We start from the raw sequence: 11,340 nt of genomic DNA on the forward strand, positions 1-11,340 counted from the left end.
ATTTTTTCCAACCACCAATAACCTAATTGATGAGGAACAAGTTAATATGGAAGTGACAAGAAACAACATAAATTATTTATGGATATAAGAAGTCATTAACTCCTACTTTATAATCTTATCTTTTATAATTTTATGTTTAATTGTATGTTCGTTTTACAGTAAGAGTTTGTAAATTTTACAGGTAAAAAATTTTAAAAGTTGTTTTCTTCCTTTTAAAGTTGAAAATGAATATAAGAGATCATTTCCTCATATTGCTTTCTCTATTTCAGTTTATATATTTTAACTTTGCAAAATATATAGATTGAGATGTTATCTTGGCCTCAACTAACAACTACGCACTTTAATTTTAGGTATGTATATCTAAACACCTCATTCGTCTCTAACGCTTTAATTGAGCGCATCAACTTACAAAATGATCATCTTGACACCTCAAAATTTATGTGTCTCGTCAACATCGTGCATCCACTAGACACAATAGAGACGAGTTGGAGTATTTAGTTGTCTAGACAAAGTTGAGTTGTCTATATATGCACTATTAAAGTCGAACTACTTATTTGCCAACTGAGATCAAATTTAAGGGTTTGTAATATATTACACCTTTAATTCAACCATGAGATTTAACAAACGAAAAAAGACTTTTGAATTATGTGATCTTATGCTAAATATGTGTTTTATTTACCAAAATTTTCTTTGAATCTTGTTAAGTGACATTTGTTATAACATGCTAAAGAGAGGCATAAATTGAAATAAAGGGAGTATTAAGCAATTTTAAAATTATCTAAATTAGCATTGGACACATTGAAGGGCAAGTGACAATACTATTAATCCCTTTTGATACTACATTTTTTAAAATTTAAAATCAAATTTAAATCTAAGCAGCAATAATGCAAATGAACTTTTCTCTATTTTCAAGTCAACAACATTGACAACCATTTATAGTATAGGTAAAATCACAAAAAGATTTATTTTCCTTCTTTCAAAAATTCTCATACCAGTAAAACAATATTAAAGATCAAGTTTATAAGTTGATATGACATTCTTCTGACCACTTTGGCAATGACACTTTTCACTAACTACGCAATACGTATAATAAAGAAATACATAGCAACATCAGTTGATACAGTAATTGCCGCAAGTATATAAATTTGGTGCCCTTAAAAATTATGGATATCTCAATAAAATTAGTCATCTAACCTAATAAAATTAGTGATCTAACCTAAACTTTAATGTAATATGTTAAAAATACACATAACATTTAACTTCACATATTAATATATAATTATTAATAAAAATAAAGATTAATTCTAATTAATAAGATATAGCCATTTGTTTTCAATATATTAACTTGAATTGTTAAAAATTTAGTTATTAATATAAAATTTAATTTGTTTGACTTAGAACTCTAAATTATTTTTGAACAATTAGATAACTTTTTCTTTCTTTATTTCTTTTTAATTTCAGATAATTTTTTAAACATATTTCGAAATCTTCATTATTATTTCAAGTGAAGTTGAGATCATCAAATTTACTATCTAGATTTTAGAGACCTCAAAATTTTGGGAGCCTAAAGCAAACGCATTACTAGTGCAGAGAATATAATTAAATAATAAAAAGTATGCTCTCTATAAGAGCTTAAGCTTTAAATGAAATGATCACACACTTCAACATGGTATCAAGCAAGCAGAGGTCCTGCGATCGAATCTCACCGCCTTCCATTATTAAAAAAAAAAAAAATTCACGTGCTTGGTCCATAAAGAGGAATCAGACCCACACGTGATGGGTGTGTAGAGAATATAATTAAATAATAAAAAATGTGTTCTCTATAACAGCTTAAACTTTTAAATGAGATGGTCACACGCTTCAACTACTAGCCCTGCCCACCCCACCCCTGCTTGGAACTGGAAAATTTCTTTTACCCCTAAATACAAACTTCTTATGATGTGAATGATTTGTATGGGGAGAAAAATTTTCTGTCACCTTTTCGCCACACTACATGAAGAGTCCTGAGAGGGGCAATCCGTGCACGCGATACTAACCGGCGGAGGTAGGTCATCGGAGACCTTGATCCGGAATGTTTGCTGCTTCTCTTCATTACCCGGGACATGGACGAGAGCTTCCATAATGAGTATCTCCCAGTCGCTTGGCCGTAAAAATGATGACCATTTGTCCTCTGCTCCAAGTGTTATAGAACATCACTAGTAGTTAGATATGCAGAACAAGTATCTTGAGATAACTATGAACATGTATATGCTACTGAGTTAAACTTAGAAGCACAAAGCAAAAAGTTTTCTAGTTGGAATGGATAAGGGAACTGTTGGCTTAAAAATTGGAATGGATTCGATATAATTCAACAAAATCTTAGAAACCATCAACATAGACATGATTTTTGAACGTCGTAGAAAAACAAACCCCAGTTGTGGAAACATCCTCGCTATTAAGGAATAGCTAGTTATATTCCAGTTTCCTCATTTCTTAACGGAAGGCTACACAAAAAATAACTGTTCTGCTCACTAGATTTCCCCGTTGATAATGGAATGGATTCGGATCTTAGCAGGACATTTCGACCTAATCATCACCGTGACTCACAGCTATGGTTAAAAATTCCAAACATAACTGTGATTGAAAAACTTATATTACAGAACACATATCTGTGAATGAAAAATAAGATAGAGAATGTATTTGAAAAACAGCACAAACCTCCATTGCGAACTGCCTTCAACTGAAAAATCCCAGTGCCTTGTGGTCCAGACACGGGGAATGTGCACGACACAGAATGCCTTTGGTGAGCTACTGCTAATGACGCATTATACCAAGGACCTCGAACAATGGGTTCTCCAATAGCATCTATAATCGGCTTATTCTTACTGGCTTTCTCCAAGGCCTTGCTGCAAGACCAAACAATAAAGGATGAATCGAGAAACTGGAATAACAATAACCAGGAAAGACAGTTATCCCCCACCCAAAATCCTGGCTACCCCTATCCTCATTGCCACCCAAGAAAGTACAGATAGCAATGTAGTTATATATACTTTACATACATAACTAAAATTTACTACTGCAGAAATATGTGAAACGTGAAAACAAAATTAGCGTTCAGCAAAACAATACCAGTTTCCTGAACTGAAATATGTCCATCTGCGTTAAGCAGGAAGGAAACTAGTAAGATCATGGTTACTAAAATCACATATAGGACTCCAAAAACCATTAAAATGGAAGTTAGAATTAGCTCCAATGGTTATTTTGGCTGATTGATCTTCCGATATGCTAGTTTCAACAACTATCGTTCGTTACACTTCTTCCTAGCTGCTAGGCCTGTAGTTAAGTATCTGGTTATTGCTTTACCATCAGCACTACGGCTTTCAACCAAAATCGTTTCAATTTCAACCAATCTGTAGTTGACAGTCAAGGTCGTGTAATTAAAATTGGGTTGATATCAGTAACCATGGTAACCTAGGTATGGAAGTTATGCACTAAGTGGGTAGAATCACAAGATGGACAGCTAAGTTCTTTTCTTATGAAGACAGACAACTGATCAAGAATGTTTTGTTCTCAATATAAACTTTTTGGTCTCAGATCTTTATTTTACCTAAGAAGATTGTTCAACAAAGTAAGCAGTTAGCAGAAGGTTCCTAAAGACAGGAGATACTTCGGTATCACACAAGGCATTTTTAGCTTGGGTCAAAAGCTGTCGTCCAAAATCAGCCGGTGGATCAAATATTCTCGACATCCTAATTTGGTAACTAGAGCTGCAAAATGCAAACTATTCTGAAACCTGTGTAGGAGGAGGACAAGCCATGAGTTCAGTGGGTTCATATATATTATGGAAAGGATAGGGTGGCACAGGAAATTATACTAAGTACGCTTCCTGGATGGTGCAAGAAAATCATAAGGTCAGGAAATACTTTGAAGACGTTGGTTATTTGGTAAGTGATCTATTGCAGATGCAAGCTTTCTCTATAGATAAATGGCCAAGTATCTAAAGCTGAGAGGGATTTCCTCAAGGTGCCTTAAAATTAGTATGTAACAATCATGGCTGCCAAGGTGGATATTCATCTTTAGGCCAGCAGGTTTTGGAAGTAATATAGTAGAAAGAAAATAGCTCTTTCAGGTATGATGGATAATTTGCTATGACTTCGTTGTAGTGCAGATAAGTGTGAATATCTGCTTCCATACAAAAAAAAATCCTCCAGTAGCAAGGAACACAAAGGCAAGCATTGGATTGGCAAGGGAAGTTGCAGTGGGCAAGAACACATTTCAAGGGTATACGAGCAGGGGTAGAAGATCATAGAATGGCATTAGCAGGTAACTTAGAGGCACAAACGCTTGTCCTCTATTCCTGTATAGTGGGATCTTCTTCTCCCTTGGATTATCTATTTCCTCCAAAGAGTTCTATTGATTACCTTTTTTGACATCATCGGGTATTATTGGTCCCGGTAGAACTCTTATCACTCAAAACCAACGTCGTTATTGTTGATAAGAAACCATACTTTCTTTTGGTTTAATCACATTAATCTAGTTACCCACATTAAGAGGTCTTTTTAATAGATGGTACAAATCAAGGAAATTCAGTTGGTACTCAGCAAAGATTCTAAAAATATTGGTATTTGGGACCAATCTACTACCAACAAAATTCAGAATTGGTCTAGCCTTGTAACACATATTTGTACCCTTAATGTTACTTTTTAATCCATTTGCACCAAATGGGCATAGTGTTTCATTCATTAAATCCAAATTTTGAGTCTTGATAAAGGCTAGAGTTTCCTTGTGATTGGCATCATGAAGGCTGTAGAGTTCATTGATTTTTTGCCACCCCTTGGCTCCTTACCCCTACGAACCAACACATCTTGATTGTAATAGATGCATTTGTAGCTATTATTTTTAGGGAAAAACGTGTCAATATAAGACTAAAAGAGGAGGGCCATTTGTTTATAAAAATAATTCGCTTTTTAACCTTTAGATCACCAGAATTCTTTATACTCCACCAAAATCAACACATCTCCACCAGTGTTCTATTTTCTCTCTTACAATCTTCTACTCTCCTCTACCATGGCACAGAACTCTACTTAATCTAAGTCAACGTCATCCTGGTTACACATGACCAGTAAGACCCTAGTTGAGAAAAAAGTAATGGTTTTCGACCCTGGAAATGGCATAGAAATGTTCAGTAATGAAATCATCAACCATAATCGATGGGTGGAGTTTGCAAGGAATCCAACTAACTTTTATGGGGATTTATCGATGGAGTTTTATAATAACCTGCATGAAAACACCAATATTTATACTGTAATGGGCAGCCTTATCGACTACTCACAAGCAAAAATCTGTGAAATTTGCAGCCTTTTAATGTCGATGATAAGGTAACTCTAGCATTTATCAAAACTCTAAATCTGGATTTAATGGAAACTAGCTAAAAGGAAACATTAAGGTACAATTATGTGCTACAAGGCTCAACCAATTCTGAATTATGTTAGTAATGGATTGGTCGTCCAGTGTTCTGAAATGCGAGCGCATCATCGCATTATGCGGTGATGCGATGCGATGCAAGGCTTTCCCGATGCGAGTAACTGATGCGAGGCTATTTAACAAATGCGGGCGCATAATCCTATGATGCGAGATGCGAGTTGATTTTATTTGTAGGGCCATTTTTAAATTAAAAATAAAAGAGTCGGATCAATTTTAAAGTTAAAAAAGACTCGGATCACTGTTACCTTCACTTTCGCAAATTTTTAGGATTTAGCTTTGAAGAGAGTCGACCTCTTTTCTTCTTCGCTAAGATTTTATGGTAATTTTTCTTCCTTCTTTCTTCTCTGTTTTGATGTTTTTCACTGCTGCAACTTCACTGTTTTTTTCTTTTCTTTTTTTCACTTCTGTTGTTCACTGCTGCGATCAGTTACTGTTTTGCTCTATTTTCTTTCTCTATTTTTTCCACTTTTGCTCCTCGCTTCTTCTTTTTTTCCTCTGATTTTGGCGATCAAACCTGTGATTTTGGTGTTTCGTTTAAACTTTTGCTTATATATATTGTCTTTATTGTTGTTTATATAGTTGTTGTGGTTTTTTCAGTTATGAATTACTGTTTGGATGTTATTTGATCTTTTTTTCTTTAAATTGCGATTCAATTCAATGATGCGGCAGCATCGCGTAATGCGTGATGCGGAACCTTGTCGCTTTTTTCCGCATCACGCTTCCCTGAACACTGTGGTCGTCAATACCAATATATCTAGAGCCTTTACTAACAAAACATCCTTGTTTCATATCATCTACTCAAAGAAACTTCTTAATATGAGTAACAAGACAAATATGACCCATCAGCGGTTGCCGTTTTAAGCCCAAAAATAAGAAAATGTGCTTTCCGTCAATAATAACAGCTTTGGTTTTGAATGTTAAAGGTCTCTTCACAACCAATGATGACGTTGACTGTCAACAAAGATAATCAACAGAACTCTTTTAGCGGAAATGGATAGCCCAAGGCAGGAAGAGGGAGAAGAAGATCAATTATACAGGAAAAGAGTGCAAGCTTTTGTGTCCCCGGGGACTTGCTAACTTTGTGAAAGGAATGAGGACATACTGGGGATGCAAGGAACCATGTCAATTTACCATGTGAGTTTGGTACTCAAGATTTACTTCTCAACATGGAACATCTGTGGAACTTGCTCTAAATGTTTTCCGAAGCAAAATAATGGATGACACCGATTTTTGAAGAAGGATATTAGGCCTTCTTTGATCCACAATTCTAGCCAATTTAAATCTAGCCAAATATACATTCTTTATCTCTTAAACCCTTCTTTGAGCCTTAATCCCATTTTTTAAACACCATACTTTCTATCAAAAAGAAAATTATATATAGGTATGAATATATTACCTTTATATACACATCCAGTTATGATATGTTAGGAATGAACCTTGGGCCTAACTCAACCACAAATTAGCACCTGAGGTGAGCATTGGCTAAGACCATAAAAGGAACGACAACGAATTTCTTCCATCAATGTGGAACACTTAACACAAACAACGTCTCCTATGTTCACCCCCCACCCCCCCAAGGCACCCTTTGGTGTAGATCATCTTCTCCTTTTGCCATCACTGCTTTCAGTTATTCGTTTCGTCTACTCCCACCCAAAGCTTAAAAATCTCATAAAGGGAAGGAGTGCAACATCATTGGAGAACCCAAGTAAAGAGAAATCCATTTATGGTCATAATGCAATCCTCTCAAATAACAGAGTAAGGTATCATTACTTCTCAAGCTCTCAATTAACAACGGTTCACCACTAATATCACTGTAGTAATTGAGACCAAGGTGAAATTATCCTAGAGTTGTTGTTCCACTTCCATCCTTATAAATACTACATATAACAGCATAAATGATCAAGATATGCATTTATCGATTATTAAAATCATACAAATTGCTGTATTCTTTCTTTTGTAATGCATCAAACAACAAACATAAAATGCTAAGTCTGGCTGCAGACTTGCTTCACTATTAGAGTTGGAATAGCATGTCTCTGAAATATTCAACAAGAGCTTAAGATGATTTGGGCAGAGGGTCGAGAGCATCTCAAAAGTACTTGGACATTAAACCATCCATTAGCTAGCAATATCATAGAAAAGCTCAACTTACCAGAGTCAAGATTCTTTGCATGATCTAAATGTGATAAATAAGATCTATTTAGAATATAAGTTATAATAAGATTAACTCTGGTATATAATTGGAGAAGGGTAGAGTAAAGACCCATTATCCACCGAGTTTCAAAGCTGGAAAGAGCGAAATTCTCGGGTTTTTTCATTTAAAAGAGATAACCTTGAGTTTCGTTCTTTTCACCTTTGAAACTCGGTGGATAATGGGTCGTCCATCTACCCTTCTCCAATTAAATACGTGACTTGGTTCACAAGCCGGGATTCAAACTGCTGACAGGCGCCTACCACACATCGAGCTAGTACCACCTTTACTATTTCAGCTAAATCCTTGGGGAAAGGTCTATTTTGAATATAAACACCAGATCGAATTAATCCTTACTTCATAACTCTTCCCTTGTTAACACTAACTAATAGGGAATTCCTAAATTCTAGTGAAAATAATAATTTTACCACTATCTTGTCAATAAAAGCAGATAAAACACTGAGAAAATGAATTCCAGCCAGAAGAGCCTCAAAGAACATAATCATATTATAAAAGCCTCATAAACCAAAAGAGGAAGACAAAAAATCAACGTTTAAAAAACAAGTTTGAATATTCATCTGGCATTCTACGGGTCAATCAAAGAAGCAGGAGCTTTCCCAAAACACACAGAGAAAAGGATAATCCATCGATATTGTCAAAAACACACGGATGAGAGGAAGCAGAGAAGCAAACCTGCTACAGCTATGATATATGGAAAGATCATCAAGAGCACTTAGAGCAACACCTCCCGTTAAGCAAATCAAGGTCCCTGACACTATCCTTCGACCCCATGTCTTTGCCTTCCCTTCCTCCACTTCCACTTTTCCCGAACTACATCATATCAATCAATCTATCAATCAGTCAACCAATGGCAGAATCTATATTCACTACAGATTCAACCAATAACAATAGCTTTGGTTTAAACTTTCTATATGTTACGAAACCTATTAAGTATGCACAAATATTAAATTATGAAGAGATAATGGTCAACAACACACCTAAAACATCTCCATTTTTTGAGTTACATACCTGAACTACCAGGTGCTTGAGCTGCTTCCTACTATACTATCATCAATCATTTATCAAGACACACATAAACTATTAATTGTTCACTTTTCTTACCTAAACGTGCAGGTATGAAACTCAAACAATTAATAATCAAGTTGTGTTTTGATAAATAGTTAATGATAGTCCCGATAGAAAACTCACACAGCTGATAGTTCAGGTATGAAACTCAAAAAAAAACATTCTACCTTAAGTGTGTTACAGTGTTGTTAAAGGCGCGCTAAAGCCCTGAAGCGAGGTTCGAAAAATGTGTCGAGCACTTCGCCTCGCTTAATGTGCGGTTTAGTGTCATCATCAAGGTTCTAAGGCACACTTTCAGTTGCCACTAAGCCACTTCAAAAGATGCAACACTAAAGAATTGATATTTCACTTTATCGTAATTTTTTTTTTCAATTTTTGTGTTCATATATTTGTAAAAATCATGCTTATAATTATTAGACTTAGACTACAAACAACAATATACGCAGTATATTCCCACAAAGTGGGGTTTGAGGAGGATAGAGTGTACGCAGTCCATACCACTACCTCGGATGAAGTAGAAAGGTTGTTTTTGATAGACCCCCAGCTCAGGACAGATAACAAATATAACAAAAACATAGAAGCAAACAACAAACAAGGGGTGGCACACCGCCAGATACTAAAGAATACAAGACACCCACAAAGTAATATTTATAAACTGGTTATACTAAATCATACACATCACCAAAACACCATGAACAAGAGGCCATGAGACACTACAGACACCAAAACAAACAGAGCACTCATTCCTACTATTCCGAACGTACTCTTACCCACTAGCCCTCTACTCTACTCCGCGTCCTCCACACCTTCCTATCAAGGGTCATGTCTTCCGTAATCTGTAACTGCCCCATGTCCTGTCTAATCACCTCCCTCTAATATTTCTTCGGCCTACCTCTAGCCCGCCGAAAACTATTCATAGTCATCCTCTCACACCTCTGAACTGGAGCATCCGCGTCCTTCTCATCACATGTCCGAACCAACGCAACCTCACTTCTCGCATCTTGTCCTCTACAAGATCCACTCCTACCTTCTCCCGAATAATTTCATTTCTAACCATATCTCTCCTGGTAAGTCCACAACATCCTCATCTCCGCCACCTTCAACTTTTGAATGTGGGAATTCTTTACTGGCCAACACTCTGCTCCATACAACGTAGTCGGTAGGACTATCACTCTATAGAACTTACCTTTAAGCTTTGAAGGCACCTTCTTAGACTTAGACTAGACATATATATTTATATATTTTCTAGCTTTGCTCCTTTTTTCACTAAAGCTCACGTTTTATTTGCGGTTAGACCCAAAGGGTGTGTTTTTCACCCTTCACTCAATTACGAACACAGTTAACTCAAATAGTCAATGGATTCAGTGGCAACCCGGATCTATAAGGTTCAAATCTTGAATCCGCCTATGCAATCAACTAACACCTCAACACCGAATCAGTTGGGATAGACTACATAAATCCTCCATACCCATCACTAAATACTTCATGAATGATCAAAGTAACAAAATTTTCTTATTGATCTACCCTAATTTATTTTTGAGGAATTAACTCGAATAGCTTTCCACTCAACCACATGAACTCAAAATAGCAAGCAATGTATATGTGTATCACTGTGTATAATTAATACTCCCTCTGTCCCAATTTATGTGATGCACTTTCATTTTAGTCAATCCCAAAAAGAATAGCTCGTTTATATATTTAGTACTTAACAATTTGACTTTAAAATATCAAATTCACCTTAATAAGATAGATTTATAGCAACACAAACACATATTATAACTTATTTCAGATCATAAGTATCAAAATTCATCCTCTATTACTTAAACTCCGTGCCCAGTCAAACTACTCACATAAATTGGGACGGAGGGACATATAATCTATGAATCCAGCTAGAAAAAATAAACATTAAATCCAAATGACTATATATATAAAAGATCCCTTAATTTTTTTCCCTTATATTCCTAATTCCCTGTTATATTTATTCATGATAATTACAATATATAACAGAAAAATTAACTATATTGCAAAAATTGCAATTTAAAAAAAAATTAAAAAATAATCTTACGGTGATGGAGTGCGACGCAAGAAGGAGATAAATCTTCTTCCCAACATTTTTGTTTTTGTGAGTTGTTGTAAAAACCTCTCTTAAAACCCCCCAAAAAAATCAAATGTAATGTAAAATTATTGTTTATATAAAGTATGTCTAACGACATCGTATCTTGCTTAAAAAGCAAAATGAAAATTATATTTGTATAATATGAAATTTTACTACTCCGTCCAATGTCCAGCAATATTTATAAAAAACAATGGATAACTTACCTATTTCTATTCATTTTATCGTTAATCTTAAATATAATTTATTATCTAATTATATTTCTTAAAATATTAAATTTATTATATTCAAAAAACAATATAATAAAATTATTCCTAGCATTTACTACTTCTTAATTCTCGTGTCAATATAAAAGTGGATAAGTAAAAATGGACAGAGAGAGTACTTCCCCATGTTACTTTTTTCCCATCACATTTCGCTTCTTGAGGATAAAATTACATAAATTTCGATCAATTTTTTTAAAATATATCTTTTTGTTGTATTAATA

The 11,340-nt window shown here is 34.9% G+C and overlaps 1 protein-coding gene across 1 annotated transcript; it reads right to left on the bottom strand.

Annotated features, from left to right (window-relative positions):
• Window positions 1-1,667: 1,667 nt before the first annotated feature.
• On the bottom strand, window positions 1,668-10,932 carry LOC107870204. Its single transcript, XM_016716651.2, has 4 exons — window positions 10,806-10,932; window positions 8,348-8,485; window positions 2,698-2,885; window positions 1,668-2,170 (listed from the first exon to the last, which is right to left on the bottom strand). The coding sequence occupies exons 1-4, from the start codon at window positions 10,850-10,852 to the stop codon at window positions 1,974-1,976; spliced, it is 570 nt and encodes a 189-aa protein (XP_016572137.1). The 5' UTR covers window positions 10,853-10,932; the 3' UTR covers window positions 1,668-1,973.
• Between the last annotated feature and the right edge of the window lie 408 nt (window positions 10,933-11,340).

The sequence above is a fragment of the Capsicum annuum genome, chromosome 5 (genome assembly GCF_002878395.1).
Source record: "Capsicum annuum cultivar UCD-10X-F1 chromosome 5, UCD10Xv1.1, whole genome shotgun sequence".
NCBI lineage: Eukaryota > Viridiplantae > Streptophyta > Magnoliopsida > Solanales > Solanaceae > Capsicum > Capsicum annuum.

Bases quoted from the DNA above. Each gene is read 5' to 3' on its own strand.
- LOC107870204 (XM_016716651.2), bottom strand. From the start codon at position 10,852: ATGTTGGGAAGAAGATTTATCTCCTTCTTGCGTCGCACTCCATCACC. The intron at 8,486-10,805 runs GTAAGATTATTT...GATATGATGTAG, and splicing joins TTGCGTCGCACTCCATCACC to TTCGGGAAAAGTGGAAGTGG. The intron at 2,886-8,347 runs GTTTGCTTCTCT...TTGGTCTTGCAG, and splicing joins ATATATCATAGCTGTAGCAG to CAAGGCCTTGGAGAAAGCCA.